The sequence below is a fragment of the Felis catus genome, chromosome D2, assembly GCF_018350175.1.
Source record: "Felis catus isolate Fca126 chromosome D2, F.catus_Fca126_mat1.0, whole genome shotgun sequence".
Classification (NCBI taxonomy): Eukaryota; Metazoa; Chordata; class Mammalia; order Carnivora; family Felidae; genus Felis; species Felis catus.
Genome location: NC_058378.1, coordinates 54,614,790 through 54,642,573, shown reverse-complemented (window position 1 = coordinate 54,642,573; position 27,784 = coordinate 54,614,790). Strand labels below are relative to the sequence as shown.

General features: G+C 45.7%; 1 protein-coding gene across 1 annotated transcript in view; it reads left to right on the top strand.

Moving 5' to 3' along the window:
- The window catches only part of PDLIM1 (PDZ and LIM domain 1), a 48,723-nt gene that overhangs the window by 19,306 nt on the left and 1,633 nt on the right, over positions 1 to 27,784 (top strand). The window contains exons 4-5 of the mRNA XM_023240760.2: positions 4,336 to 4,535; positions 20,970 to 21,121. Coding sequence (XP_023096528.1) covers positions 4,336 to 4,535; positions 20,970 to 21,121 — 352 coding nt within the window. The remainder of the gene's footprint in view (positions 1 to 4,335; positions 4,536 to 20,969; positions 21,122 to 27,784) is intronic.

Below are 27,784 nucleotides of genomic sequence, written 5' to 3'. Positions count from 1 at the left end.
TCTCTTGTTTCCATGAGCCTTGCAACGGAAATCTCCATTTTTGTTTCACTGAGACCCTAAAATCGCTAAAATAAAGTGCACTTCAGACTGAAACTGCTAGGCGGTCAGTGCACAATTTGTCAGCTGAATAGAATTTCCGAGGACGGTAAACTGTCTAAAGATCCCATATTTGTAAACAAATCGATTGTAAGTGATTTTCTTTCTTTCTTCCTTAATTGTGTCTTCTAAATTATCTACAATGAATGGGTATTCTTTTGAAATAAGGGGAGGGGTACCTGGCTGGCTCAGTGGGTTAAGTGTCCAACTGTTGGTTTCGCTCAGGTCATGATCGTGCAGCTTGGTGAGCTCAAGCCCCTCATCGGGCTCTGTACTGACAGCACAGAGCCTGCGTGGGATCCTCTCTCTCTACCTGTCCCCTACTCATGCTGTCTCTGTCTCTCTCAAAATAAATAACTAAACTTAAAAAAAAAAAAAGTGGAAAAAACTTAAGAATGTTTAGAACGTTTTTGTAAAATTCCTTGTGCCTGACCTACTTTTTACAAAGTGTGTATCTTGGATAAATTAATTATTAATAACAAGTTAATAAATAGGGGCTCCCAGCTGAGTCAGTGGAACATGTGACTCCTGATCTCAGCGTTGTAAATTCAAGCTCCATGTTGGGTGTAGAGATTACTTGATTTAAAATCTTAAAAAATAATAAGTAAATTGAGAATGGCTTTTGAAAACTTCTCTTAGACTGATGTGTGATTGTTATACATTTAACCCCAGCTGAAGATTTGAACTTTAATTTTTTTTCCTAAAAAAATTTGGGACACAACTTACTTTTTATGATGAATCAAGATACAATAAAAAGGTAGCACATAACTAGATCTCCTTTATACATGACAGAAGCTTCTATGAAAATGAACTCACAAAGTATGTTGGTGTGAATAAATGAATGGTTGTTTGTAAGTCATGTTTTCTCAAAGGTATCCATTAAAATTTCTGAAATGTAGGCATACAGCATTTTTTTCATTAATATAATAAAAATCATACTCAAGAAATCCTAAGAGTTACATCAAGGACAATTTTGAATCTGGCATTTCAGAACTGGCATGAACATGTTCAGCTCCTATAAGGAAAGCTCATAAAATGGCACTCAGCTGTAAACTGGCAGTTGTAAAAAAGTTAATTTTTTTAAGTTTATTTATTTATTTTTAGCAATCTTTATACTCAACATGAGGTTCGAGCTCATGACCCTGAGATCGAGAGTTGCATGTTCTTCCTACCGAGCCAGCCAGACTCCGCGTGCAAACTAATTTTAAATGCGCCACTGTTAATTCCAGTTTCCCAAGGCGTTCTTAGCCACTTCACTGAATTTACTATAAATGTTAAGTTCTAATGTGCTAAGTTGTGACATGTTTTATAATACATAAGAAATGGTTTTGTTCTGATTTGGTCTGCCTAAAATCTTACTTTTCACTTACATAAGGGAATACTTCCATTTCAGTTATACTTTTTATATCTTATGCTTGAATTTTCATCGTTAAGCCTATAGTCCGGTTCCTGTATTAGAATTTTGAAGGTAGTTCTCTTCTTCAAAAAAAATTTAAAAAATTCTCTGATGCTTTAACACCTAACTTGAGTATATTTTTCTTTTGATTCAGTAATTCTTTGTTCCTATGAAAAACTTCCCACTCTCCTTTTCCCAAAACCTTTCACTTCCAGTCATTCTAAAATAAAAGAATGAGTAAGAACAGAGTTCATCTATAATTAAGAGATCTGTTAGTTCATGTAATGCCAGCCACCACCCCGGCTTATCTGAGGTCAGGGTAGTCACACACCTAGTTTATATTTCCTCATTATTCAGTTTCCTTGGAGACTGATAAATACAAAGCCCAAACAATTACATCATCCATTCCAGAGGCAGGCCCTGAATTAACCGCCTGACTTCTGGAAAGACCAGTATTCACATGGGGTTAGAGATACTCCTTTTAAGTACAAAACGGATGTATTCTCAGAAGATTCTCTATAAAGTGAAAAAGGAGAATGTCCAACCGGAATAATTTTCTATTGACTCTCCATTCTAATTGGAAATGTGTGTCTGGGGAGGGAGAAGGGACCGGACACTGACTGAATGTCTGCTTTGTGACAGTCACTGTCGTTGGTACACTGATAGGTCATACCAAGTGCTTGTGAGAGAAAGCTTTACTTACTTCCATATAAAGATGAGAAATGGCCTCAGAGAGGTATAACTTGCCCAAAGCCAGAGAGGAAATGATGGGAAAAATGGAGCCAAAACAGAAAAATAGGAATCTTCCTTGGTGCTCGGCATCCTGTGCTGCTCCTTGGAATTGCTGTGGAGACGGAGGTGACGACAGAACTGCATCCCTGGCTGCAGCTGTGGGTCTGTCCTGCAGTGCTGTAGGGCAGCCACTGACGTGGGTCAAAGTCCCAGGCCACCAACCATCTGCAAGTCCCCTGCTGTTAACGACTATGTATTATTCCTCATGGTAGTTGTGCCATAGGATTTACTTAACCATGCTTTGATTACTGATAAAGTCATTTTATTTTTTTTTGGTTTATTTTGGGGGGAAGAGAGAGAGTGAAAGTGAGCGGGGTAGGGGCCGAGAGAGAGGGAAACAGGATCTGAAGCGGGCTCCGCACTGACAGCAGAGGGCCCAGTGCAGGGCTCTAACTCATGGGCTGTGAGATTGTGACCTGAGCCAAAGTTGGTTGCTGAACTGACTGAGCCACCCGGGTATCCCTGCTAAAGTCATTTTCTTAACTAGTTATACTTCCCCTTTTGTGAATGATCTGTGTGTACTTAGCTTTTGTCCAGTGTGGACAAAGTCCACTCAATGTAACTTATACATTAAAACCTCACTGGTTCTGACTTGTCGAAGAGAAGCCTATCTGAATAGTGAAAAATCTCAATCATAAAACTATTTTCTTTTTGTCTTTTATTTTTAATCAGTACCCAGTGAGGGGTGCCTAGGTGGTTCAGTCAGGTGAGAGTCCGACTTCAGCTCAGGCCGTGATCTCACAGTTTGTGAGTCTGAGCCCCACATCAGCTGTCAGCACAGAGCCTGCTTCAGATCCTCTGTCCCCCTCTCTCTGCCCCTCCCCTGCTTGTGTGCACATGCTCACGCTCTCTTTCTCTCTCTCTCAAAAATAAATAAACATTAAAAAAAAAAATCAGTACACAGTGAATTAAATTGTTACTTTTCATTGTAATGTATTCTAAGAAAGTGTGAAAGACAACGTTTCAGTGAAAGAGAGATTAAGAAAAAAAAAAGCAACAGACAGAAGACTGGAAGGAAATCTTTGGGGATCAGTTCTTCTGGGCCTGAGTGTTAAGAAGGGGACCAGCGTTCAGGAAGGTTCTGTGTTGGGGAACACAGAAAATACGATGCATGTTGAGTTTAGTAGCTGCACAGAGCGTGCTATCGGGTGGGTCCAGGACATTTGTGCAGAAAGCACCTTCCTGATGGAGTTGTCAGAAAAATCCATGATTTTTAAAACCAGGAATGTTAGTTTAAAAAGTTTGGGGGGGGGGGGTGTTTGCAAAGACGCAAGGAGCTCTGGAGCTGTAGGAATTATCCTTGGCTCCTGGCAGTCCAGGGAAGGGGTGGAGGGCACTGTCTCAAATTACAGAAAGAGGGGGGGATGAGCCCAGAGGAGATCAAAGTCCTCTCCATCAGCTCCCCCCAGGCACCGCCTCTGTAACAGGTATCACCTAGCCTTCCATCTGGGCAGCCTTGTCCTTCTAGAGAAACCGCAGATCCTGAACTCCCTTTACCCCTTCCTGCTGGAGCCCTGAACCACCTCTGCCTCCTCAGCCGCTGCTTTGCCCGGTGGCCCCGTGGGCTTCTTATCTTGCTTGTCTAATCCCCTCAGTTCTAGGAAGTTTGTCTCTACCTTTTATCATCTCCTGCTCTGCACTGACCCAGGCCCCAAGAGCCTGCCTGTTCTCCTCCTTGTACCGTAATCCCTTTGGAATGTACTCTGAAAGGGAGTTTCAGCCCAAGCTTGGATCATGACAGCCCAAGGCATCTAGAGGTGTTATGCCCAGGGGGTGCCTAGCAGCAGATTAGGCTTTGACTGGGCCTATAGGGAGAACAAGGGGAAACCTACATGCCCAGCTGGAGACTTCCCTGGTCGGTCGGTCGGTCGGTCGGTGGGTCGGTCGGTGGGTCGTTGCCTGCGTGTCTGGTGGGCGCGTCAGAGCCCCTCAGTTGAAGTTTGGTGTTGAACCAGGGCTACCACAGCTCAACAGAACACCTTTCTTTCTGGCATTCAGCCTGCAGTGTCTCTCGGGGGTGTGCACTGATCTCCTCTGGTCTCTGCCTACAGGAGGTCCCACACATAGGGAGTGCCCACAACCGGAGTGCCGTGCCCTTTACCGCCTCACCGGCCACCAGCTCTGCCCCCAGGGTCATCACAAACCAGTACAACAATCCAGCTGGCCTCTATTCCTCTGAAAACATCTCCAACTTCAACAACGCCTTGGAGTCCAAGACAGCAGCCAGCGGGCAAGAGACAAATGGCAGAGCGTAAGTAGGCCCTTGGATCCCCCCACAGGCCAGTCCTGGAAAAGGCTGTGCGTGGCAGGACCAGGTTCATCCAGACGGGTGGGAAGAGGCTGAGCCACCAACCCAGAGAGAAAACCGTCTACTTTAGCACTGTTCTTTCTGCATTCATTTTCCGTTATCTCTGAAAAAGGGGCAAATACCACCTGCCTTATAGGGTTGTTGTGAACATAAGAAGTAACATGTAAAGCGTCTGGCACCATATCTGGCACAAACCAATCAATTATTCACCAAGACTGACATTGTTATTTCCCTGATTTCTCTGGTCATCATCATCTTCTCAGTGAGCATATTCCCTCTTTGACAGCCCTACTGATTCCTGAGATATTTTTGTTTCTTTTGAGAGAGAGAGAGAGAGAGAGAATATCCCAAGCAGGCTCTGCACTGGCAGCACAGAGCCCGATGCAGAGCTCGAACTCACGAACCATGAGATCATGACCTGAGCCGCAATCAGGAGTCAGACACTCCACTGAATGAGCCACCCAGGTGCCCCCTGAGATATTCTTTAGTATTTATAGTTTGGGGTTTCTGCTTGTGTTCACCATCTGATCTGAACAAAGGATGAGCACTTCATGATGAAATGTTTGGGAACCAGCGTCTGCTTTTTTCCCTACAGTGGCCCACTGGAAATAATAGAAGTTTGTGGGGAAATAAATGTGTGTCTATTGGAACCGGTTCTGATCTGGGGCAGACACAGGGGAGAGGAGGGCTGCAGGTGGACAGGGTAGAGAGTTCTAAGGAAACCGCTTTCTCAGGGCTGGGGAGGCCTGTCCCCTCCTGCCACCAATCTCAGTTTTTATCCAGAGTATCCTCTGTCTTCCCAGCATAGGAGGCCTAGTGTCCGCTCCATCCTGGACTCTTTGAAGATGAATCTGGAAACACTGGGGATACTTGAACCCACAGCAAAGGAACTGGGTTTGAGGATGGAGAATAGGAGGTGGGACCAGTTCTCTCTCTGTGGGTTAAAAGGGGAAAGACTAGGTCCCAAGTTGCTACCTCCCATGCCCAAATGTGGCAGGGAAGATAAGGACCTGAGGGCAGAGCTCAGAGTGAAGACAAAGAGAGCAGAGTGGCCTGTAAGCAGCTGGATGTGCAACAGCCCAGAGTGGTTCCAGCAGCTCTGCTCATTAATTAATTCCTGCTAATTAATTTCACTGAAACAGAAGCTCTCAGAAAGCCTCTTTTTATCTGAAACCCCTGATTTAAAAAAAAAATTATTAAAAAAAATTTTTTTAATGTCTATTTTGTTTTGAGAGAGAGTGAAACACAGAGTGTGAGTGGGGGAGGGTCAGAGAAAGAGAGAGAGAGACACACAGAATCCGAAGTGGGGTCCAGGCTGTGAGCTGTCAGCACAGAGCCTGACGCAGGGCTCGAACTCACAGACTGTGAGATTATGACCTGAGCCAAAGTTGGCCACTTCACCGACTGAGCCACCCATGTGCCCCCCCCAATTTTTTTTAATGTTTCTATTTTTGAGAGAGAGAGAGAGAGAGAGAGAGAGAATGAGCAGGGGAGGGGCAGAGGGAGAGAGGGAGACACAGAATCCGAAGCAGTTTCCAGGCTCTGAGCTGTCAGCACAGAGCCTGACGTGGGGCTTGAACTCACAGAGCTGTGAGATCATGACCCGAGCTGAAGTTGGACACTTAACCAACAGAGCCACCCAGGTGCCCCTGAAACCCCCTGATTTATACATGTTGGTGACAGTCACATTTGTTGGAAAATACCATGTGGTCCAAACCTTGTCCAATCTCTGAGGATCTTTCCCACTTAGAATCCTCAGTTCTTACATTAGCCCTAAAGCCCATTTTGCTGTTCAGTTTCTTCCCAATTTGCCTTTAACAAGAGTCTGATCAGCTCTTAGAGTGAGTAAATTGCAGACCTGTTGCTTCAGAGGCAGGTTAGGTGAGAGTTGAGGCAGGTTAGGTGAGAGTTTCCAGACTACTTAACTGTTCGGAAAGGGCTGTCATGGGGATCCCACTCAAGGGCTCCTTGGTCCTACCGTGCATATAGCCCCCCTCTCCCTGCAAAGGGAGATCGACATTACTGGGTAGCCACTGCATGCAGGTCCCTGTGCCCAGCGCCAAAAGGCTCTGCGATTTCCTTTGAAGTTTCTTAGTGTCTGGTAGGGGAGACTTTTTGCCAGATGCCTTTGGCTTTACAAGATGTCAAGGTTATTGACATTTATTGTAGTAACTGAGACAAAGTGGCTACTAATGTCTTCTTCCCCCAAATTCTGATTCCTGCAGTGCCTCAAGCCAGTTGCTTGAGGTGATGATGTCCTTCAAAGTGACTACAGGGGAATTTGGGGGTATCTGAGAAAGAGCGCCGTGCCGGGCCCCCCGAGCTTTCCACACCCTGAAGGGAACCTTGCTTTCATGCAGCTCCATTGGGAGCTGAGTGACAGGAACACCAAGGGCCATGATCCCTATTCTTTGCTGCTTTGGTGCTGGTGGAGGCTGAGAACGTGACCCTCTTTTACTGTCCTAGAGTGGAATGTTCTGCGATCTGGATTTAATAACCCAGGAAATGACACATCCTTAATTGAAAGAGCTGCTATGCATTGGGAGAAATATGTGCCTGGGAAGTATTTTTAGTATGGCCTTGGCGGTTATTCCTTCATTAATGTCTTCTTTCTCCTTTCATGCTCCCTGCCTGCTCTCCGCCTCCAATCTGAAACAATTAAGTCTGACACTGTCTGGACACTTGCAAGCCTTTCCTCCAGCCCCCGTCCCCTGGCTGCATCAGGCTCTGAGTCTTGTACCAAGAATCTCCTTCGAGATTTTCTCCGCATAGGGGGCCGAGCTTCTGCCTCATCTCAAACTCTTTGAAGATGAATCTAGAAACAGTGGGAATACCAGCAGCCTGTGGCAAAGACAGTGACCAAAAGGGCCATGCTGCCCGTCGTGGGGCTCTGCTTACTAGCCTGCTTCTAGAGCAGCCACTTGTGCATTCTCAGAGAAGGATTGTCCTGCATACCCAGCAGCCGCGGGGTAACTTGCTTGCTCAGTCAGCAGAAGTCCCAGGCACTCACTCACCCCCACTGTTTAGTCTGTAAAATTCAGAGGTTCCACAATTGGCTCTCTTCATGCTTTGTGTCTGAGGTCATCACTGATTCCCTGGGGCTCACTCTGAGTTTCTTTGTCCCATGCACTTCAAAGCAGCCTAGTGTGTGTGTGGCTCTGCGTCTCACAGGGCGTCCTAGGGCCGCATCCCCACGTGACGATACAGACCACTTTGCTGCTTCCAAACTAAACTAGGATGGAGGGCGAGAGGGCACCATCCGCCGCCTGTGCCCCCAGCACACACACAGCTGACTGGGAGAGCCTTTAGGTCAGTTCAGCCTAACACTCATTTATTGAGTGCTTTCTGTGTACCAGGTGGGTGGAGGAAATGTTGCTGTGTTCAAACGAAAGCTTTCACCTGCCTTCTGACCTCGTTCAACTGATTTTAGGGGCTGTAGCCATTTTCTGGTGATTCAGAGCCTGTATTTCCTTGTAGATGTGATGCCGCTTAATACTTTCCCAAAGGTACAGGCTTCGTAGATAGAGGGCCCTTGAATTCCAACTGGGCTTCTTAGGCAGACCATGTAACCTCTCTGAGACTCAGCCCCCATCTCTCAGGTGTGCATAATACACCTAAATGACCTACCTCACCAGCAGGCTATTCAGAGAATGCGCTGAGGTGTGCAAATAGCACCCAGCACAGCACCTGGCCTCTGGCAGGTGCTCAGCGAATGCCAGTTATTCCTGATTTCACTGCCCATGAGGACTCCATACCCATCACTTCTGACTAGTGGGGCCTCCAGAAGAGCAGAAGCATGCAGATAAACATTATGGAGAAGATTTTGCTGTGACTTATGGTAGACTTCTTTCTTTCCAGCATTGTGGCTTCAGTCCTGCCAACCAGCACCATTCATCACCTTCCTGATGGAGTGGTGGCCTCTTCATGGAATGATTGGTTGGGCTCCCTTGACCAACACAGTAGTCCAAGCATACTAACTCTTCCAACTTGTGTTCTCAGGAGATCTCCCCATATACTCACGAGGCCTGTATCTAAGCAGGTGCAGGGGGAATAAAGGGATGCATTGTTCTCTATTCAGATGATATCAGAGGGATGGTATTAATCCTGACGCATTCACAGCTGGATGGGAAGAAAATCTCTATCATGAAGGTGGCTATTTGCCACCTAGCTAAACTTGCCCGCGGCCCACAGAAAATTGGCTCGGGAGTCTGGAGTCCTCTCCTGGTGCCCATGATTACTCCTCTGGTTTCTTATTACAGGTCCAACATCCAGGCCTTTGAAGACTAAAACGTAGGGAGCATTCTGGCTAGGCTCCTTTTCCAAAAATGATTATGTAGGGTTTCTCAGTGCTGCATTTTTTGGTGAACAGTGGGGTAACCAAGTTGAGGCATCTCAGACATGAAGAGTTTTTCTGACTCAACCTGCATCCTTCGCCCCCACTTACATAAATAGCAAGCACTAAAAATCTATCTCTACATTATTTCCAATTAACGCTTAACTTCCATCATGTGGGGAAACGTAATTAAACTGTTTATCTTAATTGTAGATTCACATGCAGTTATAGGAAATAATAGAGGTCCCCTATACCCTTTACCCAGTCCCCTTCAGTGGTACCACCTTGAAAACTATAGCACAGTGTCAAAACTGAAATGTTGGCATCGATACGGGCAAGAGAGAGGGTTTCCATCACCACAGGGATCTCTCATGTCCCCTCTTATGGCCACACCCAACTCCTCCCACCCTCCTTAACCTCTGGTAACCCCCTAATCTGCTATCTGCTATCTGCTATCTATTTCTGTTATTTCAAGAACGTTATATTGATGGAATCATACAAGATGTGACTTTTTGGAATTGGCTTTTTTTTTTTTTTTAACTTAGCATCGTTCACTGGAGATTTATTTGATTTATTCAGGTTGTACCGATAGTAACTTTTTTTTTTTCCTGTTCTAAGGATTTTTTTTTCGTTGTAGTAAAAATACTTAAAATATACCATCTTACGGGCACCTGGCTGGCTCAGTCTTGATCTCAGGGTTGTGAGTTCAAGCCCATGTTGGGTATAGAGATTACTTAAAAATAAATCTTAAAAAATAATAATAATAATAATAAAATCTATCTTAACCATTTTTTAAGTGTCTAGGACTGGTAACTATATGCACATCTTTGTGCAACAGATCTCTAGAACTTTTTCTTGCAAAACAAATTCTGTATCCATTGAACAACTCCGCTCTTCCCTTCCTGCACTGTTTCTAAGAGTGAGTATTTTAGGTACCTCATATAAGTAGAATTACGCAGCTGTCTGTTGTATTGTGACTGGTTTATGTCACTCAGCATAATGTCATCAAGATTCATCCATGTTGCAGCATGTGACAGGTTTTTGGTTTTTTTTTTTTTTTTAAGGCTCAGTAATCTTCCACCGTCTGTCTGTACCACACTTTGATTATCCACTCATCTGTCAATGGGCATTTACGTTGCTTCCACCCCTCAGCTATTGTGAATAATGTTGCAATGACCGTGAGTGTGCAAATACCGTTTTGAGATCCTGATTTTAATTCTTTTGGCTAGATACCCAAAAACAGGATTTCTGGGTCATATGGTAATTTTCTTTTTTATTTTTTGAGGAACCTCCATAGCGTTTTCCATAGCACTGTGCTATTTTGCATTCTCACCAACAGTGCACAGGGTTCCAGTTTCTCCATCCTTACCAACATTTGTGGTTCTTTTGGGTTTTGGTTTTTGGTTTTGTTTTGGATGGTTGTTTTTTTGTTTTTGTGTGTGTGTGTTTTTTGGTAGCAGCTATTCTATAACTTTTCATATTGTTGCTGGCCAGTATGTATCTTCTTGGAGAAATGTGTATTCACACCCTTCGCTCATTTTAAAAATCAGGTTATTTGGGTTTTTTGTCATGGAGTTGTAGGAGTCCTTTACATACTCTGGATATTAACCCCTTATCAAATATATGGTTTGCAAATACTTTTCCCATTCCGTAGATTGCCTCTTCACTCTGTTAATTGTTTCTTTTGCTGTTTAGAAGTTTGTTTTTAAAAAGTTTAAATACTCCCACTTGTCTGATTTTGATTTTGTTGCCCGTGCCTTTGGTGTTAATTCAAGAAATCATTTCCCAGACTAATGTCAGAAAGCTTTACCTCTATGTATTCTTCTAGGATTTTTATGATTTTAAGCCTTACATTAAGTCTTTAGTCAATTTTTTAGCTGATTTATTTATGGTGAGATAAAGGTCCATTTTCATTCTTTTATATACAGATACCCAGTTTTCTCAAACCATTTATTGAAGAGACAATCCTTTCTGCATTGTGTATTCTTGGCATCCTTATCAAAGATCATTTTTACCATATTTGCCAGGGTTTTTTTCTGGGCTCTGTATTTTCTTCCATTGATCTGTATGTCTATCTTTATGCAAGTACCACACTGTTTTGGTTGCGGTAGCTTTTATATTATGTTTTGACATCAGGAAATGTGATACCTCTGGTTTTGCTAAATAAATAAATAAATAAATAAATAAATAAATAAATGCCGTTGAATTTTTGATAGGGCTTGCACTGAATCTGTACATTGCTTTCAGTAACGTGGACATTTTAAAATTTTTAAAAGTAATCTCTACACCCAATGTGGGGCTCAAATTTACAACCCCAAGATTAAGAGTCACATGCTCTACTGACTAAGCCAGCTGGGTGCCTCTGGACGTTTTAACATTATTAATCCTTCCAGTCCATAAACATGGATATCTTTCCATTTATTTGTGTCCTCTTTGATTTTTTTCATCAGTGTTTTATAGTTTTCAGTGTACAAGTCTTCATCTCTTTGGTTGTTTATTCTCAAAGATTTTATTCTTTTGATGCTATTGTAAATGGGATTGTTTTTTAATTTTCTTTGTGGATTGTTCGTTGTCAGTGTATAGAAACACAATTGATTTTTGTGTGTTGATTTTGTGTCCTGCAGCTTTGCTGAATTCCTTCATTCTGACAATGTTTCAATGTTTTTATTTGTGGAAATAAAAATTTTTTTATTGTGGAAAATCTTTAAGATTTTCTACATATAAGATCATTTATAAACAGATAAGTTTACTCTTCCTTTCCAATTTGAATAATTTTTATTCCTTTTCTTGCCTAATTGCTTAGGCTAAGACTTCTAGTACTATGTTGAATAGAAGTGGTAAGAGTAGATATTGGGGCATCTTGGGTGCCTCAGTTTGTTGAGCAACCAACCAGCTCAGGTCATGATCTCACAGTTCATGGGTTCAAGCCCCATGTCGGGCTCTGTGCTGACAGCTCAGAGCTTAGTGCCTGCTTTGGATTCTGTGTCTCCCTCTCTCTCTGTTCCTCCCCTATTGGTGCTCTCTCTTTTTCTCTCAAAAATAAATAAACATTTCAAAAAATTTAAAAAAGAAGAGTAGACATCCTTGTCTTATTCCTGATCTTAGAGGAAAAATTTTCAACTTTTTACCGGTTAAGTATGACGTTAGCTGTGGTCTTGTCATACGTGGCTTTTATTATGTTGAAGTAATTTCTTTCTATTTCTGATTTGCTTAGTGTTTTTATCATGAAAATATGTTGAGTTTTATCAATTTTTTTTTTAACTATTGAGATGCTCTTGTGGTTTCTGTCTTCTGTTCCATTAATGAAGTGTATTAGATTGATTTTTTTTTAACAAGACTTTTTTTTAAGTTTATTTACTTATTTAGAGAGAGAGAGGGAGGGAGGGTGCAAGAGGGGTTGGGGCACAGAGAGAGAGAGAATCCCAAGGAGGCTCCGCACTGTCAGCGCAGAGCCCAAACTCACAAATCGGGAGATCATGACCTGAGCCGAAACCAAGAGTCAGACGCTTAATCAACTGAGCCACCTGGGTGCCCCTACATTGATTGATTTTTGTATGTTGAGTCATCTTTGCATTCTGGAAATAAATCCAACTTAGTCATGGCGTATAGTCATTTTAACATGCTGTTGAATTCCATTTACTGAGGATTTTGCATCAATGCTCATTGAGAATAATGGTCTGTAGTTTTATTTTTCTGTGGTACCTTTGTCTGGTTTTGGTTTCAGGGTAATGCTGGCCTCATAGAATGAGTTTGGAAGTGTTCCCTCCTCTTGAGTTATTTGGAATTGGTGTCAATTCTTCTTTAACTGTTTGGTAGATTTCTCCAATGAAGCCATCTAGTCCTGAGTTTTTTGTTGTTGAGAGATTTTTGATTACTGAGTCAACCTTGTTATTTTATTATAGGTCTGTCCAGGTTTTTTCCTTTCATGACTCCATCTTGTTAGGTTGTATGTTTCTAGGAGTTATCTGTTTCTTCTAGCTTATCCAGTTTGTGCATATTGTTCATAAAGATTTCTTAAGATCCTTTTTATTTCTGTCATATTCATTGTAATGCCTCTTCTTTCATTTCTGATTTTTTTGTTATTTTGGTCTTTCCTCTTTTTCTTAGTCTAGCTAAAAGTTTGTCAATTTTGTTGTTTATTTTTTTTTAATTTATTTTTTAATGTTTATTTTTGAGAGACAGTGTGAGCGGGAGAGGGGCAGAGAGAGACAGACAGAATCTGAAGCAGGCTCCAGGCTCTAAGCTGTCAGCACAGAGCCCAATGCTGGGCTCAAACCCACAAACCATGACATCATGACATGAGCTGAAGTTGGACACTCAGCCTACTGAGCCACCAAGGCACCCCTAATTTTTTTTTAAGTTTATTTATTTTTGAGAGAGAGAGAGACAGAGTGCAAGTGGGGGAGGGGCAGAGGGTGAAGGAGACAGAATCTGAAGCAGGCTCCAGGCTCTGAGCTGTCAGCACTCACAAACTGTGAGATTGTCGCCTGAGCCGAAGTTGGATGCTTAACTGACTGAGCCACCCAGGTGCCCCAATCTTGTTGATCTTAAAACAAAACAAAAAAACACAAACTCTTAGTTTTGTTGATGGTTTCCCATTGTTTTTCTCTCCACTATTTTGTTTATTTGTGCTCTGCTCTTTATTATTTCCTTCCTTCTGCTAACTTTGGCTTTAGTTCTTTTCTTCTCCCTTGAGATACAAAGTTTGCTTACTTGAGCTCTCTCTTCTTTTTTTAATTAGGTATTTATAGCTATAAAGTCCCTTCTCAGCTTACCACATCCCATAAGTTTGGGTATGTTATTTTTTCATTTTCTTTTTTTAAGATGTACTTTTATTATTTATTTATTTATATTTTTGCTGATTTTTTAAAAAAGTTTATCCATTTTGAAAGAGAGTAAGCGGATTGGGGCAGAAAGAAAGGGGGACAGAGGATCCAAAGCAGGCTCTGTGCTGACAGCAGAGAACATGATGCAGGCCTTGAACTCACAAATTTGTGAGATTATGACCTGAGCTGAAGTCTGACTCTTAACCGACTGAACCACCCAAGCGCCCCATGTTTTTCATTTTCATTTGTCTCAATATTTTCTAATTTCCCTTGTGATTTCTTCTTTGTCCCATTGGTTATTCAGGAGTGTATTGTTTAATTTCCACATATTTGTAAATTTTCCGGTTTTCCTTCTGCTCTTGATTTCTTGTTTCATTCCATCATGGTCAGAAAAGATACTTGATGATTTCAGTCTTCCTAAATTTAAGACTTTAAATTTTTTCTCATGCTTTGTGGCCTAACACAAGTTCTGTCTTGGAGAATATTCCATGTGCACTTGAGCGGAATGAGTATTCTGCTGTTGTTGGATGGAGTGTTTTATAGTCTGTCACAGTCCAGTCTGCAGTGTGATTCAAAACCTGTGTCTCCTTATTGATCTTCTGTCTGATCGCTGTATCCTAATTTGTCTTTATTCCGTGGTACAGATGGACCACAGTTTAGCCATTCACCCAGTGAAGAACATCTGGGTTGTGTCTGTTTTTCTGCTGTTATAAATAAAGCTGCTATAAATATTTTTTTATGTTTTTATTTATTTTTGAGAGAGAGAGAGACAGAGTGTGAGCAGGGGAGGGGCAGAGAGAGAGAGGGAGACCCAGAATCTGAAGCAGGGCCTAGGTCCTGAGCTGTCAGTATAGACCCCAGTGTGGGGCTCAAACTCACAAACCGCGAGATCATGACCTGAGCCAAAGTCAGACGTTCAACTGACTAAGCCACCCAGGCGCCCCCAAAGCTACTATAAACATTTGTGAACAGATTTTTGGGCAACCATAAATTTTTAGCTCTTTGGGAGAAATGCCCAGGAGTGCAGTTGCTGGATCATAAGGTAATTAGTTACATGTTTAATTTTATAGAAACTGCTAAACTGTTTTTTGTACAGTGTACCATTTTACATTCCTACTCACGATGTCTGAATAATCAACTTTCTCCATATCCTCTCTAACTTTAGGTATTGTCACTATTTTTTATTTTAGCCATTCTCATAGGTGTGTAGTAATATCTCATTCTGCTTTTAATTTGCACTTTCCTCATGCAAAGGATGTCAGACATCTTTTCATGGGCTTATTTGCCATCAGTATACTCTGCAGTCCTTTTTTCAATATCCAGTTTCAGATCCCACCCTATTTCTCAGCCTTAGTTGCTTTTTTCAGAAGCTGCCATCCTCTAGGGAAGAGGGACAGTGCGCCCAACGGGGCCAAAGAGCAAACATCAGAAGGACGGACAGTTTACCGATGCAGGTGGATAGGTCGACGGGTCTGTGCGCAAGCAGGTTGTAACCTGTGGGTGACAGAGCTCTGTGCTACCCAGCCCGCCGGGCCACCTCCCAGCAGCGGCTCTCAGCAGTCTTTCTCAGCAAATCTAACCACTTTGTCTTTAGGGCTGAAGCCACTTCTCTAAGTGCAAGTGAGTTGTGCCAATGACATTTACTCCCTCGTTGCCCACCCACCCTCCCACCCACTGTGTAATTCATTCACGTTCCCTCTTAAAAAGAAAACAGGCATCTGGGTAATTATAGGGGTAATCCTCCCCAGGTTACCTCTCCCTCTCCTCTTTCTCTCCCTTTCCCAGTCAGCCTCCCGGTGGGGGGCAGGGGGCACTCGGGGTGCTCAGGTCCCCAGCTGGAAGCAGAGTCAGTCACATCAGTGAAGCTCAAAGATTGAGGGAAGGTCAAAACGGAAGTAGAAAGACGCATCAACTGGTCCCCTGCACTGGCTGCCGTGCAGGGAAGGGAAGCCAGCCACCGGCCCTGTCCACTGCTGCCGGTCCCTGCCTTTGTCTCTCTCCCTCCCGCCCACTGGGGACTGTGGAAGCCTCCCATCCCCCAGGCAGGTGATGGGCCACCTTGAGGAGTGGTCTTGACCGAGGTAGGGGTAGAAGTCCAGTTTCCCCACTTTGCCTGTCTTGACACTGAGGTTACTCAGGCCTATTCCTTACTGCTGGACAGGAGTGAGACGTCTGGCTACCCACGTGCCCTCTGCTGCGACCACTGGAGTAAGTGGTGGCCTTGTTACTACTGGTTGGTTCTCAGAGTCCTCACTTTCTCCTAGGCTTTTCTCATTCCAGATGCATAGGATGAAAAAAGGCTCCCTACTGGGCCTTCTTTGATACCACCCCAGTGGATACTTGGGGTGCCTCATTACAGCCTGGCGAGTGTGTAAATCTAGACCTCCCACTGGCCTGGGGGCACCTGGCCAGCTCAGTCCATAGAGCTTGTGACTCTTGATCTCAGGGTTATGAGTTCAAGTCCCATGTTGGGCATAGAGTTTACTTAAAAGAAGAGAGATGGGGGTGCCTGGGTGGCTCAGTCGATTAAGCATCTGACTTCAGCTCAGGTCATGATCTCATGGTCCGTGAGTTTGAGCCCCACGTCGGGCTCTGTGCTAACAGCTCAGGGCCTGGAGCCTGCTTTGGATTCTGTGTCTTCCTCCCTCTCTGACCCTCCCCCATTCATGCTCTGTCTCTCTCTGTCTCAAAAAATAAATAAACATTAAAAAAAAATTAAAAAAGAGAGATGATGGAGCAGCTAAAGATTTCGATGTGATCTCAGTGGCCTTTGAAGGCCACTCAGGCCATCCTTTGGAGATGGACCATTAAGAAATGAATGGGGCACTTGGGTGGCTCAGTCGGTTAAGCATCTGACTTCGGCTCAGGTCATGATCTCCCGTTTCTTGGGTTTGAGCCCTGCATCGGGTGCTGACAGCTCAGAGCCTGGAGCCTGCTTGGGATTCTGTGTCTCCCTCTCTCCCTGCCCCTCCCCAGCTCACACCCTGTCTCTCTCAAAAATAAACAAATGTTAAAAAAATCTAAGAAATGACTAATATAGGGGCACCTGGGTGGCTCATTCGGTTGAGCATCCAGTTTCAGCTCAAGTCATGATCTCACAGTTTGTGGGTTCGAGCCCCACATTGGACTCTCTGCTGGATGCTTCTTATAATTCAAGTAATCCCCCTTTTTGTCTCAAACTTTGTCTCACACACAGGCAGTTTTAGGGAGGAACCAAAGTTGACTTACTATGTGAGAAGCTGGGCCATTAAGGTTTTATCAGCGTGGGAACTTTTTTCTTGTGGCCTCCTTACTTTAGTTGGGATTTGTATACAGATTATCAAGTTGCTGCACTGGGGCTGGTTCAAGTTCTAAAAAGATTAAAGAGCCCCTTATGTCCCCACTCTGGTCACCTCATTATTTCCATCGAATGGACTTGCATCCCGCGGCCGCTGTGCTGATCCCTTCCCCAGAGACAGGGATCTGCTGTTCTCTGTCTTCCTTGACCTTCTGACCTTCACCCCCACTACTCTTGACTGGAGCAGGCCTAGGGGGTCACACAGGGGCAGCAGGCTTGGCCTCCAGAATCTTCCTCTGCTAGACAAACTTCTAGGGAGTTTCTTCTCGTCCCAAGGACCACTGGCATCCTTGAACACCTGGCTATCACAGGGAGACGGGTCCTGGGGTTGGGATCTAAAAGAGTGAGAAAAACTATGAAACGTTTAGATAACATGATAACAAAACGTCAAACATTTGATAGCAAGAGTAACTACTGTGACTAGGGGAGAAACCAGGACTAGGAAACGAAGTGTGTAAATAGGGTTAGTGCAACAGCGTTGAGTTTGTTTTTTAAAGGAGTCGAGTTTGATTAAAAGCTTGTATTTTGTTATTAAAATGGGAAAACTGGATTCAGAAGAACGTGGTTAATTTTCAGTGTCCCCCCCCCCCCCCCCCCGCCGACCCCACAACTACTTGTTCCCTGGTGACTCAGTCCCGTCTGTTACCTTTTTGTAACTGATTGCTGTAGAATTCGTCTTTCCATTTGTTACTACATATGAAAAATGAGAATATGCTTTTTTGGGCTCCATTTCTTGTGTATGTTTTTGTCCTACAATCAATTTTTTTTTTAACTGAGGATATTATTTTTGTTTTGTTTTTTTAAAGAAGATACTTTTTTAAATTCCTGTGTAGTTAAATATGGTGTTATATTAATTTCAGGTATACAATATAGTGATTGAACAAATCTGTACATGACTTAGTGATCATGATAAGTGTCCTCTTAATCCCCTTCACCTGTTTCACCCAATGCCCACCCCCTCCTACCCCCCACCGGGAACCATTAGTTTTTTCTCTGTAGTTAAGACGTTTTGGTTTGTCTCTTTTCTTCTTTGTTCGTTTGTTTTGTGGATGATATTTTTTTTTACTTATATGTCTCAGTGCTTGAAATGAGGTAATGGATCGTGTTTTATAAATTGCCAAGTGGTAGAACAATCTAATCATTGCTTGAGAATAAACAGTAAATTGTTTTCCTTTTTTTTAATCACGGAAATAGTTTACAAGACTGTTTCTTGGAAGAGTAAGTGATGACCTTGTGGTTTGAGCTTTGTCATTTTTAACGTTCCCTTGGTGGCTTCCAGACATAACGACATACCCCAAAGAAGGGGAAGAATTCTCCCAAGAACATTCCATGGTCTGATCTCGATTTTAAAATAGTTCTAAGTGTAATAGGAAAAAACATTAAACATTCATCAAAAATAATGTAATATATTTATACAGGGCAAGCTCAGAACTCAAGACTCACAGAGAATCAGGCATACAACTCAGAGGTGGCCAGAGGAAGACAATGGCCCTTGGTTAAGACCACTTCTCACCATAAGTTAACTAACTTGGATTTAAATTAAAACAAAACAAAACAAAACAAAACAAAAAAAACTTCATGAAACTATTTTTAAAAAAGACCACTCCTCAAGGTGGCCCATCACCTGCCTGGGGGATGGGAGGCTCCACAGTCCCCAGTGGGCGGGAGGGAGAGAGACAAAGGCAGGGACCGGCAGCAGTGGACAGGGCCGGTGGCTGGCTTCCCTTCCCTGCACGGCAGCCAGTGCAGGGGACCAGCTGATGCGTCTTTCTACTTCCATTTTGACCTTCCCTCAATCTTTGAGCTTCACTGATGTGACTGACTCTGCTTCCAGCTGGGGACCTGAGCACCCCGAGTGCCCCCTGCCCCCCACCGGGAGGCTGACTGGGAAAGGGAGAGAAAGAGGAGAGGGAGAGGTAACCTGGGGAGGATTACCCCTATAATTACCCAGATGCCTGTTTTCTTTTTAAGAGGGAACGTGAACGAATTACACAGTGGGTGGGAGGGTGGGTGGGCAACGAGGGAGTAAATGTCATTGGCACAACTCACTTGCACTTAGAGAAGTGGCTTCAGCCCTAAAGACAAAGTGGTTAGATTTGCTGAGAAAGACTGCTGAGAGCCGCTGCTGGGAGGTGGCCCGGCGGGCTGGGTAGCACAGAGCTCTGTCACCCACAGGTTACAACCTGCTTGCGCACAGACCCGTCGACCTATCCACCTGCATCAGTAAACTGTCCGTCCTTCTGATGTTTGCTCTTTGGCCCCGTTGGGCGCACTGTCCCTCTTCCCTAGAGGATGGCAGCTTCTGGAAAAGCAAGTGAGCCTGAGAAACAAGGTTGATCTGGGCCCAGGAGGCTGGGCTGCCATTTCCCAGGCACACCCCTGGGAGGTCCTGCCACCCTGTAGGGTACCCTGTGACCCCGTAGGAGCAGAGAGGGTGCAGCAAATTGATCCCTTTGGCAATTGCCCTTCACTTCCCTCACACCGGCTGAGCCCTGGCCCTGTGCCATGCACTGATCAGGGTCAAGAACGTACTGGTGAACAAGACTGACCAAGGCCCTGTCCTCATGGGGCTCACTGTCTAGGGGGAGAGGGACAATAAGGAAACAGATGCACGTAGGATTCATAGGACGAGGGTGAGAAACAACGTGGGGGAAGATGCCGTAGAGTGAAGAGGGTGACCGCGGGGGTGGGCGGGTTGTTTTCAACTGGGGACCGGGAGCCCTCTCTGAGGAGGGACATCTGAGCAGAGACAGGAGGGAAACATGGCAGCCATGTGGCGATCTGGAGGGAGAGCACTCCAGGCACGGGGAGCAGTAAGTGCAGAGGGTCTAAGGCTGCCGTGTTCTGGAAACAGCGTGGAGGCTGGTGTGACTAGAGCCGAGCGAGCAAGGGGTGGCAGGCCGTGTGCTTGCAGAGGGGAGCAGATCACACCCTTGAGGGCCTTTCAACTTTACGTAATGAATGTTTATGCCAAAGAAGATGAATTTGATTAAACTTGTATTTTGTTATTAGAACTGTAAATATTTGGTAATAAGTCACTTGGAGCCACATCACAACACCGTGCAGTTCTTGTGTTTAACACATCACGTGGCCTCTGTTTGGAAATAAGACTGTCCCAGGCAGAGGATAGCAGTGCAGGGGCCAGTGATGAGGGTGGTCCATGGTGCCGGTCGGTGGCGGTGGCTTGGACACGCGGCGGAGGTGGGGGGTGCTGAGGACGGGGGTCGGGACAGACTTTGCAGGTAGAGCTGACTAGGGTCTCCCTCCCTGTCACCCCTTCTGACACCAGGCAGCAGAGACTCCTCCCTGGACAGGCCTTGGGGGGAAGCAGCCCCAGCTCGACCTGTCCTGTCCTGGGGAGCCGTCCTGTCCTGTCCCAGGGAGCTGTCCTGTCCCAGGGAGCCATCCTTTCCTGCCCTGGGGAACCGAGCTCAGGCCTCAGCCCCTCCCTCACATTGGAACAGCACTTTATTGAGAAGAATTTATGAGGCCTGTACTGAGGGGACCCAGCTGAGCTTTTAGTGGTCAGGTTGTGGTTGACATTTTTTCTCCTCTAAATTTTCTTTAGACATAATGTTGTTTATGTAATTAAGAAAGAAGCAGAGCTTTCCCATTCCATGGGATTAGGCCAAATAGTAATTGAATTACTGAAACTCTTTGAGAAGGTAGCCTCTTACTGCCTTGAAGCAGTACCAGCTCTGACTATAGACACCTCATACTACTGGTGGGAAGTCTGCGGCTGAGTTAAGAGAGGGCTTTGTCCAATGGGATCCTTTCTATCTACCCTTTGATTCAGGGGTGTCTTCACTTGGAAAGGGGTGCCTCGTGATTTTTTTCTAACTTCTGACATGTCCTAATGAATTTCCAAACATTCTTTACAGCTTAGACCATTCTCAGCCTCCAAGCGGACTCGTCATCGACAAAGAATCTGAAGTTTACAAGATGCTCCAAGAGAAACAGGAGTTAAATGAGCCCCCCAAGCAGTCCACCTCATTCCTGGTTTTGCAGGAAATCCTGGAGTCTGAGGAGAAAGGTAATCAACCCTGAGTGCATGCGTGTGCTCAGAGGCTCTTGGGCAAGGCCTGGGTGAGGGTCCATCGTGGCTGAAACAAAGGGACTACAGTCTTGAGTGGGTGAAAGGGGCACTGTGTGCTTTGGAAAGCATGGCTTTTAAAATGCCGAGGGGCCCCTGGGTGGCTCATTCGGTTGAGCGTCCAACTCTTGGTTCCAGCTCAGGTCATGATCTCACAGTTCATCGGTTCGAGCCCCACCTTGGACTCTGTGCTGATAGTGCAGAGCCTGCTTGGGATTTCCCTTTCCCCCCACCCTGCCCCTCCCCGGCTTGCTCTCGCTCTCTCAAAAAATAAATAAACATTAAAAAATTAATTTAAAAAAATGCTAAAAGCTCTGAGAGAGGGGTCCCTGGGTGGCTTAGTCGGTTGAGCATCCGACTTCGTCTTGGGTCATGATCTCGCGGTTCGCGAGTTCAAGCCCCGTGTCAGGCTCTGTGCTGACAGCTCGGAGCCTGGAGCCTGCTTTGGATTCTGTGTCTCCCTCTCTCTCTGCCCCTCCCCCACTCGCAGTCTGTCTCTCTGTCTCTCAATGATAAAAAAAATTTAAAAATAAATAAATAAATAAATAAATAAATAAATAAATAAATAAATAAATAAAAAGCTCTGAGAGAGAGAGAGAGAGAGAGAGAGAGAGAATATGCATGGGCTCCCAAGCACACCTGGCCAGGTGTTCTCTGTCACATGAGCTTTAGGAGGCTGACGTCAGGGTGAGCTTGACTGTTGTGGGAACCTGTTCTTTCCCTTGGCCATTTGTTGGGCTTGAGCCCATGCTGCTGCGGTGGCTGACACACGTGACTGGGTGAAGACCGTGGGCCGTGACAAGCAGAATGAAAAGGAAGCAGCAACACGGAGCTGGGTGCTGGGCTTTTACTCTGGGCGGTGCATTTGTTCTTGCTTTAGGGTAGGTGGACTCCCGAGAGCCAGAGAGCCCCGGTTTGGCCCCATCCTCCCCGCGTGACCTTAGACAAGTCTCCGAACCTTTCCAGGCCTGTTTTCTCATCTGTCAGTCGGGGACAGAAGCCCTCTCGTCTAAGGCTGGTGTGAGGAGCCAGTGTCATAAACCGCACAGACACCTGCTACATGACCGGCATGCAGTGGGTGCTTCGTGCCCATGATTCTGTTTGCAAACCTCATCAGCAGGTGCCAGGCCAGCCTTAGCTTGTCCAGGGAGCGAGCTCTGATGCCTGAGGACCCACGGCCACCTGTGTGGCTCCGCAGGCCTCGGGAGACAGCCTTTGCATTGCAGACGTCATAGACTGTGTATACAGACAGCTTTCAAGCAGATAGGACTAAAGCTACCTTTAACAATTACAGTCTATTATGAGAAGGCTTGGACAGATGGTGTCTCTGGCAAACGGGTGCCTTTTCTTCTATCTCACGAAGGTGACCTGGGAGCCACAGCCCCTGCCCTGCCCACCTCCCTGGTGGTTATTCACAAGCACTTCCTGATTCTCCTGTCAGCCTAGCCATGAATGACTTTTCTGGAGGCTTGGGTTTTGCACCCCTTCCTGATCTCTGTGCTGCCCAGCCCCCCACACTCTGTCTCCCCTGCTTTCCCTGAGGCTCAGATGTCGCTGGAGCCCTGCTTTCCGTTGGTCTCTCTTCTTCTCCCCCAACCCCCACCCCATGTGTCCACCTGTGAAGAGAGAGTTGGTGATGCTGACGGTGAAACTGGCTTTACTGGCCCGAGGGAACACTTGCCTGTTCAGAGCTGAGCACCCTCTGTATGAGTAACTTCCCTCCCCCAGGACCCCCAGCCCCAAACGCAGGTGTGGCTTCTTGGGAGTTCTGCCTGAGCTGAAAGTTCCCTACTGAGCAAACCCAAACCCAGGCTTCCTCCCCATTTGGGTGGGTTCTTTCCCGAAATTGGTAATTTACAAGCACAGGAAGTTAGGGGGAAAGTTCTCCTATTATGCTAAAAGGATATTGTTTTACCAGCAGTTTCCCCCTTTGCTTGTTGTACCTGTGCATTTTGGAAGGAATGAGTCATATTCTGTATTAAGTTCCAGTATTAGGGCCAACTGACAAGTGACTTGGGGACCAACCCTAGAGAATGACAGTTTTGTCAAAACATGAGAAACCACAATTTATTCTACTCTCTGAGTAAGTGGGTGCAAACCCCTTCAGTTAAGAGAGGAAAAGTTAGTCCATTCCAGCCCAGACAAAGACCTAGACACTGCAGAACTCATTTAGTCAAACGCCTCCATGTCCCAGAGAAGGACCTAAAGCCCAGGCTCACTCCTGATGTGTCAGCTCCATTGCTCATCATGATCTGGACTCCTTCCATGCAGTGGCTTCCATTCTCAAGGTTACCTCATGGCCCTAGTTGGCAGCTGGTGCTCCAGCCGGCACACCCACATCCAGGCACCATGGAGGAAGAAGGGCTAAGTGGAGGCTCCTCCTTTCAGACAAGCCAGCTTTTTCTTTTCCAGAAGTCCCAGACTAGTATTCCATTTAATTTGACCAGAATTTAGTCACATGACCACATCTCGTAGCAGGAGAATCAGAATTATAGTTCTTTCCTTCCTGCTATGGTTATTCTTTTGCCTCAAAGAAAATAAAAATTCAGTCTCTCCCATATCTCTTAATTATGTACCTGAATTAAATTTTCACTGAACGAAACACCATAAGTTCTAATTCATACATCCACTGCATTCAGAAGGCTCTCGGGAGGGAGCTCAAATGCCATCTTTTATCTGAGATGAAATGGTCAGAGCTCAGGGAAGTGAGGGCTACTCTCATTCAAGAAGGCTTGGGGTTCAGAAAGCAATGCCGCCCTACCAGCACTGGCGTCCAGGCCCTGCCTGTGACCCGCCTTGAGACCACAGGCAGGTTGTCCATCTCTCCAAGCCCTGGTTTCTGCACATGTCCAGGGAGGCTGATAATGGCTACTTCACAGATGGTCTAAAGCGTCAAGGGATATGGTGCATGTCAGGTGCCAGGCCCTCCATCGGTGAGGCCCGCGTGGGAGGCTTGGCTGCGGTAGGGTTTGGTGATAGGCCTCCAAAAGATTCGCTGTGGGTCTTCTCATTTTGGGTGAAATTCAGCCTCTGAAGTACGAGAAAGGGTCCTGGGTTTCTCATCTTGCCCTGGATCAGATTCCAAATTTGCAGGGAGAAGGAGGATTTCCTTTTTTTTTTTTTTTTTAAACTGTGAACTGCAGCTAACACAAGATGTACTGTCTGAACCATATTGAAGTGTACACGGTGCCATTAGCTGCATCCATCCTGTTGGGTTGCCATCAGCACCACCCATCCACAGAAGCCCATCTTGTAAAACTGAAGCTTGGAACCCGTTCCGCGCTGCCTCCTCATCGCCCCCTCCCCCAGCCTTTGGACACCACCATTGTACCTTCTGTTTGCATGAGTCTGACTACTTCAGGCACTTCCTATCAGTGGAATCCTACAGTATGTGTCTTTTGTGACTGGCTTCTCTCACTTAGCATAATGTCCTCAGGGTTCACGTGTGTTGTAGCGGGTGTCAGCATTTGCTTCCTTTTTAAGGCTGAGCTTTCTACGATATGTATGCAGCGAATCTTGTTTATCATCCATCTGTCCACTTAAGAGGCCTTGAAATGAGAGGAGACTTGGAAGGAGGCATCAAGGACTGAGAAAGTACAGTGGGCACCAGAGGCTTCAAGATGAGAGAGCTGGAGATTGGCTCAGGAAGTGTCCAGGTGCTAGGTTAAGGACCATGAATTTGGTTCTTTGGAAATGTGGAGCCATGGAAGGTGGTTGAGCAGCGAAGTGGATAGAAAAAAAAGCTGTGCTTTTACTCAACCCATTTTCACTTTTTTTCCAGAAAGCTTGGACAATGCCAGTTTCACTGGAAGAAGAGAAATTTGGAAATTTTTATAGCTTACCGGAGTCCAAAGGGAGCTAATATTTTTACCGTAAGCTAGTTGAAAAAGACAAAGTGAAATGAGTTTGCAGTGCTGGCTGGATAAGTGAGAGAGGAAAATGGAGCCAGCAGATGGTGCTGCAGGGTTGAACAACCCTGAAGGCTGGCTCTGTCCAGCACACAGCTGCCTCTCCTCCCCCTGTGCTGTTTCCTCCCATTGCCCCTCCCTCCCTCCTTTCCTCCCTCCCCCCAACTTCCTTCCTTTTTTTATTTTTTTAAGTTCTCTCTATACCCAACCTGGGGCTCGAACTCATGACCTTGACATCAAGAGTCCCATGTTCTACTGACCGAGTCAGCAGCAGATGGAATGCATTATGTGAAAAACAGCCCCATCGTGTGAGACCATGACCTCACTGAACTGGTTCCCTGGGCACAGTTTCCCTTCCAAGCCATTGGGGTGCACAGAGACACCGCATGTCCTTCCTTCACAGGGTAGGCGGCAGCCCGGGTGGCTCTAGCAACAGGGAGAAGCCTCTTTGGGATGCTTAGAGGTATGAAGCTGGCCACCCAGGCCCTTCTGAGATCCCCAGAGGGAGCCAGGATTAGAGTGACAGGAGGGAGGCTTTGCCTTGGGTACAGAATTTAAGGGAGCACCACAAAAACTCAACAGCCAAGACAAAAATTATACTTTAATGCAATATTTTTAAAAATCACAATTAATGCAGAAAGTATAATAAAGTCAGGACTGTGGCCAAGGAAGGAGGAAGGTTTGGAAAGGCAAAAGGGGACTTTGGACTTAGGATAAGCAAAGTGCCAAAGGCCGCTAATGGGGCAGCACCAAGCCTTCCCGAAGCCTATTTGTAGAGCTTATGGCTGAAAACAGCGGAAACCCTGGAGCCTCCTAACATCTGCCCCTTCTCGTGTGTTGCCAGATGGACGTCTGTGTCGATCAGTTCCCGGCACTGATGGGGTAACCCCGAGAGACCATGCCATCAACACCCATGATGGGGCCTTTAAGACAGGCTGCTTTCAAATATTCCCTCTTGCTGTTCTCTGTGAGGTGACAAAATATCCCAGGCTAGCTGTCAGGCTGCATCAGCCAGCAGTGGGCTGCAGCAGCCAATGCATTTCTTGTTCCTGTTACAGGAGGGCTGCTGGTTGGGCCCGGCCTGGCTCCAGGAGTCCTCCCATCCCAGAGCCCAGCGGGGGGAGGTGTCACTCTCTGGAGCTTGCCGTTTTTCGGGCAGAGGCCGGAAGCTCCAGCGGACAGGACCAAACCACCCAAATGCACCTCATGCTTCTCCCAGAACAGGGCTCACATCTGCTCACATTTCCCTTGGCCGGAGCGAGTCATGTGGCCAAACCTGAGGTCCATGGGGCAGGGCATATACTCCACGGAGAGTGGGGTTTCTCGGTTTGGTGCTGTTGACATTTGGGGCCAGATAAATCCTTGTGGTGGGGCTGTTGTGTGCATTTTAGGACAGTTAGCAGCATCTCTGGCCTGGACCCATTGGATGCCAGAAGCACTGCCCTCCAGTTGTGATGAGCAAAACTGATCCCTAGGGGACAGAATCACCCCCCCCCCCCGCCCCAGTAGAGATCTACTGACCTAGATGCATGGTAAGGGTAGGGAGGGTATAGATAATTGTAAACAAAATAAACAGCCTACCATCCCAGCCAATTATAAATGCCCCGTACTTGAATTCCTCTCAATTTTTGGTTCAGAAGCACCAGTCAATATGTGGGGACTCATTTTCTAAAAGGACGAGAGAAACAGGGCCCTCATTTGTCAGCTCAGGATTGCCCAGCCTGGCTACAGCTATAGGATGACTCTTACCTCCTCACCTTACATGAGAACCATTTTTTTTTTTTTTTTTTTTTTTTTTTTTTTTGCTCTTGTGTGGTTCTCAAAGTGTGGTTCCTGGACCAGCAGCAGCACCAGCGAGCTTGTTAGAAATGCAAATTCTTAGGCCCTACCCCAGGCCTACTGACTTAGACTCGGCATGGGACCCAGCGAGCTGCATTTTAGTGAGTTCTCCAGATCACTCTGATGCACAGTAAAATTTGAGAAGAGCTGCTTTAGTCTGAAGAAGTGGGTTTTAACCAGGGACATATCGAGTAGGATCTCCTGGGGCCCCTGCACCTGGAGATGTTTGGTCAGCAGCTCTGGCTACGAGCCTGGCCTGTGAATTTTAGGAAGTCTCTTCTGGTGCCTGGGATGTTCACAGATGCCTGTTCAGAACCACTGGTGTAGAGATTTCTATGGCTTCTTGGGCCAAAACATGTCAGACTAGGGTGGGGACCAGCGAGCATTTGTCATGGCATTTCACCACTCACTTCTGCGCTTTTATTGAACCTCTGCTATTTGCCAAGCCCAAGGCTAGGCTCTGTGGAATCTTGCCAAGTATGTAAAACAGGGTCATGGTCCACTAATTTGCAGTCCAGTCACAGAGATGTGTAAATAGCTGACAAACGACAATACTGCCAGCCGAATAGATGGCAATAATAGTAGTATTAATAGCTTGCCATTGTTAATAGAAGCCATGATAGAGGGCTCTGAAGGCATGATGAACTGGGCTGCAGTTAGGCACCCATCAACTGGGGGCTTCAATTATCCATCCAGGGCTGACTGCAGGGAGGTTGCCGTCTCTGCTCTGTAGCAGGTGGTTTTTATCTGGCTGCTTATAGATAGATGCTCTACTGGAATGACTTTGTACCACTTGTGAGGTGGGTTTCTTTCTTTTTTTAAGTTTATTTGTTTTGAGAGAGAGAGCACGAGTAGG